The sequence below is a fragment of the Trypanosoma equiperdum genome, assembly GCF_001457755.1.
Source record: "Trypanosoma equiperdum strain OVI genome assembly, contig: ctg_1801, whole genome shotgun sequence".
In the NCBI taxonomy this organism is placed as follows: domain Eukaryota; phylum Euglenozoa; class Kinetoplastea; order Trypanosomatida; family Trypanosomatidae; genus Trypanosoma; species Trypanosoma equiperdum.
The window spans coordinates 1234-3265 of NW_027123840.1; the positions used below are offsets into that span (position 1 = coordinate 1234).

General features: G+C 42.8%; 1 protein-coding gene across 1 annotated transcript; it reads right to left on the reverse strand.

Annotated features, from left to right (window-relative positions):
- Positions 1 to 500: 500 nt before the first annotated feature.
- On the reverse strand, positions 501 to 1553 carry TEOVI_000828400 (protein of unknown function (DUF4586), putative; the record flags this gene model as incomplete). Its single annotated transcript, XM_067223226.1, has 1 exon — positions 501 to 1553. The coding sequence occupies one exon, from the start codon at positions 1551 to 1553 to the stop codon at positions 501 to 503; it is 1053 nt and encodes a 350-aa protein (XP_067079327.1).
- Between the last annotated feature and the right edge of the window lie 479 nt (positions 1554 to 2032).

Below are 2032 nucleotides of genomic sequence, written 5' to 3' on the forward strand. Positions count from 1 at the left end.
GGTAAGTAAAACCAGCCTCCTCAGCTCCCTGAAACCCGCGTAATGCCGCTTGATAGTGAATTATTCCATTCATTAGCTTCTTTTAAATACCTCTCTCTCTCTCTCTTCTTTTCTTTTCGTTTTCTCTTTTTTTTTCTTGTTTTTATATTCCTTCTCTCCTTCTTTCCCTCCCTTTCACTCACACAGCACCTAACCACATTACATCCCAGGTGAAAATTCACACACATACATACACTAAAAGAAAGACTGAGTGAGCGCCCCCATACCATCCTTAAGAAAAGGGAGAACAACAACAACAATAACAACAACAACGGCAAAGGGAAAAAACAAAAAAGAAAAAAGAAAAAAAGGTAAGGTGTGTAAAGGTGGGGAAGGAAACAACATCACCTCCATGTTTGCGTACAACTACATGTAATGCACAGCAAAAACTACGCACGCAGCCGCCCATTTGAAGCGCTACGCAACCTCCTCTTGCCTTATTCTAAGACATTAGGCTCTACTTAATAAAAACGGCGCAAACATGATTGAACTACACTTGTGCATTCAAATGTATTGGGTTTCCAGACACCAGTCGCACCTTTTGGAGGTCCCGGAACATACGTGTCTTTGGCTTTTGCCCTCCTTCGTCTCCTGTTCTTTTTCTTTTCCTCTTCTTCCAATGCTGCAACATCAATCCATGTGTTGGGAAATGGATCGATGTTACCTTCATTTCCAGATCTCGTCCACACAAATGTCATGGCTCTCTCCTGTACAAATGTCGGACCTGCCGCTTCTTGTTTGTTTTTTCGCTTCCGCTTCGATGGTTTCTCATCTGCTGGTTCAAAATGGTAGACACCAGAAACACCTGTGGCTGGGAGCTCATCCAAATAGTCATGTATAACACCCGGTGTCCTGAATAAAGGCCCCAGAGGTTTAGGAGGCGCAAGTTTCTTACGCTTTTTAGCCTCAGCAGCCTCTAATTTCTCGTGCTCCTTCCGCCAATCATCATTGTATTTGGGATTGTCAAGGAGAATTCCCACGTAACCGTACGTTCCCTTTTTGGAGGGATTAGTCTTGATGTTTGGCAGGAGTTCTTTTCCTTTGGAGTCCTCCTCCGAGGAGGAGGCCTTCTTCTTTCTTTTAGATTTTTTGGATTTAGGTCCACCTTCTTCTCCCGGCATGATGAATTCATATGGTCGTTCCTGGAAGCAACCGCTGTAACCACCTGGTCCGTTAATTGACTTGGGGAAAGATGGCGGAAGGAAATCTTTATTAGAGATGTTGTGTTTTTTCGCCTCACGCCGCTCACGATGCATGCGAGTTGTGGCATCCTCAAAAGGGCCCACGCTTTTATTGTTGTTTTGCTCCGCGGACGCCAATGTGAGAAACTTCTTGTCAAAAAACACTTCAGGACCATTACCGGAGGGACAACGTCCAATCGACATCCCCTTCCCAAGATAACGAGACGGAATGGTGTCCATTTTGTCATATGGATCTGTCTTCTTGGGGTCGATATCCGTAGAGACCAGCGGCGGGTCGGAAAACAACCCACCAAACGCGCTCAAGTGAGTCATTTGTTCCGCCTTAAACTCTACGTGATGATTGTAATAACTACAAGAATAAAGACAAAGAAATAAAGAAATAATTAAAAAATGGAGTCGCAGAATAAAACAAAACAAATAATCTAACCCATTGTCCAAATGATGGGTACCATTCATTATGACCTTTCCTATTGGACATAATTCCTTGTCGTCGCTATTGAAAGTGCCCTAAACTGTTGATGTTTCAACAGTTCCTTCACGCACTTCTCTCTCTCTCTCTCTCTTTTATAGTTTCTTTCGATTTTTTTTTAAATTTAATTTCATTTTATTTTATTTTATTTTTCTGGTTTCGTCAAATTCCCTCTTTTCACTCAAGACATCAAATGCCACTCCTCAACTCGCCTCTCACCAAAAGTCCCAAATTCCAAATTAGGAGGAGGTGCGCACTTGTCGCCGTAACGCCTCGGGGAGAGAGGGGAGAGTTTTGCAGCAAATATATATATATATATATA